General features: G+C 40.0%; 1 protein-coding gene across 1 annotated transcript in view; it reads left to right on the top strand.

Annotated features, from left to right (window-relative positions):
* Positions 1–2,039: 2,039 nt before the first annotated feature.
* The window catches only part of LOC105307546 (keratin-associated protein 4-6), a 9,114-nt gene continuing 8,888 nt past the window's right edge, over positions 2,040–2,265 (top strand). Inside the window, 1 exon segment of the mRNA XM_011383093.1 lies at positions 2,040–2,262. Coding sequence (XP_011381395.1) covers positions 2,040–2,262 — 223 coding nt within the window.

Raw genomic sequence — 2,265 nt, 5'->3', positions numbered from 1 at the left:
CCATTGTATATTCTTACCTCTTTTGTTATATGTTAAGTGAGCATATAGGTGTGGATTTATTTCTGGGATCTCTATTCTGCTCCACTGATCAATATATCTGTTTCTATGCCAGCACCATGCTGTTTTGATTACTGTAGCCTTGTAGTATAGTTTGATATTAGGTAGTGTGATACCTCTCACTTTGTTCTTTCTTAAGATTGCCGTGGCTATTCGGGATTTTTTAATGCTCCATACAAATTTTAGGATTGTTTGTTCTAGCTCTCTGAAAAATGCCATTGGTATTTTGATAGACGTTGCACTGAATCTATAGATTGCTTTGGATGGTATGGCCATTTTAACAATGTTGATTCTTCCTATCCATGAACAGGGTATATGCTTCCACTTATTTGTGTCTTCCTCAATTTCTTTTTTCAATGACATATAATTTTCTGAAAGCAGGTCTTCTACCTTCTTAGTTAATTTGCTTCCCAGGTATTTTATAGTTATCGACGCAATTATAAATGAGGTTGTTTTCTTAATTTCTCTTTCTGAAAGTTCGTCATTGGTGTATAAAAATGCCACTGACTTCTGAATATTTATTTTGTAACCTGCTATTTTACTGAATTCATTGATCAGTTCTAACAGTTTTTTGGTGCGTTTTTAGGGTTCTCTATATATAGTATCATGTCATCGGCAAATAACGAGTTTTACTTGTTCCTTTCCAATTCAGATGCCTTTTATTTCTCTTTCTTGTCTTATTGCTGTGGCCAAGACTTCTAATACAATGTTGAAGAGGAGTAGTGAAAGTGAGCATCCTTGTCTTGTTCCTGATCTTAAGAAAAATGCTTTTAGCCTTTCCCCGTTGAGTATGATGTTAGCTGTCGGTTTGTCATATATGGCCTTTATTATGCTGAGGTATGTTCCCTCTATTCCCACTTTGCTGAGAGTTTTTACCATAAATTGATGCTGGATTTTGTCAAATGCTTTTTCTGAATCTATTGATACGATCATATGGTTTTTACCTTTTGATTTGTTAATGTGGTATATCACATTAATTGATTTGCAGATATTGTACCAACCTTGCATCTCAGGAATAGGCTCCACTATTTTTAATAAGCCCTCCAGGTAATTCTAATGCACATGCCGGCTGGACAATCACTCCATAGAAAATAAGTACAAATAGTAATTAAATAAGGTTGGATTGACTGAAAACCATTCGCTTTTCACATTAATCCAAAAAACCTGTGCTGTACATTTCCCAGCTCCACTGAAGAAATATTTTAAATTAAGAATGAGATAAGGAATAAAAAATGAGGCTATGTCTTTGAGAACCTAAGAGAGACCAGCTGGAGAGATGTGGTAAAAACTTACCTATATGACAGCAACAGAACAATTTAATGGGCGATGAGACACTGTAGTAACAGGAATCATACAGATAAATTGCCTGCCAGGGTTTTAGGATATAGAACATGGCCATCCCAGGGGTGAAGAGGTCACCAACATCATACAAATGTAGAGCTGTCCCCTTCCCCATTGCTCGAAAATGACCCACAAGGGTCATTTTTTACTTGTCCCGTGCCAGATGCCACACGATGCAGATGGGATTTCTTCCTCATTGGTCATTGGAAGAAATGCAAAACAAGAAATATTCTGCCCAAATCCCATTCCGATAAGGGATACAGGAGTGGGGAGGGGCGGGAGTGGGGAGTGTAAGAACTGTAATTCCAAATACCAAATATCACATGACAGCCCTCTATGGAGGAAGATGAGGAAAGTGTGGTCTAGAAGATGCCAGCAGGTATGACTCAGAAGAAAAGCAAATCAAATAGAATTTATCATATTTGGAAAAGAAAATGTTCACAAGTTTAAACCATTAAATAGATAAACATTATTGTGTAACCCAATAATTACTTAAATATTAGGTAAACAAAAACAAGGAAATAGTGTTGACAACTCACCCCATTTAGGTGGTATATAAGAGGCCATGGCATGAGGAGACTTCCAAACTCAAGAACTTAAACCTTCTGAAATCCCATCCAGACTCTCCACCCTCTGACACCATGGCCAGCTCCTGTTGTGGCTCAGTCTGCTCTGACCAGGGCTGTGGCCAAGGCTGCTGCCAGGAGACCTGCTGCCGCCCCAGCTGCTGCCAGACCACCTGCTGCAGGACCACCTGCTGCCGCCCCAGTTGCTGTGTGTCCAGCTGCTGCCGCCCCAGTTGCTGTGTGTCCAGCTGCTGCCGCCCCAGCTGCTGTGGTTCCAGCTGCTGCCGCCCTAGCTGCTGCA

This window comes from Pteropus vampyrus, unplaced genomic scaffold (assembly GCF_000151845.1).
Source record: "Pteropus vampyrus isolate Shadow unplaced genomic scaffold, Pvam_2.0 Scaffold503, whole genome shotgun sequence".
Lineage (NCBI taxonomy): Eukaryota > Metazoa > Chordata > Mammalia > Chiroptera > Pteropodidae > Pteropus > Pteropus vampyrus.
This window is presented reverse-complemented; position numbering and strand designations above follow the sequence as displayed.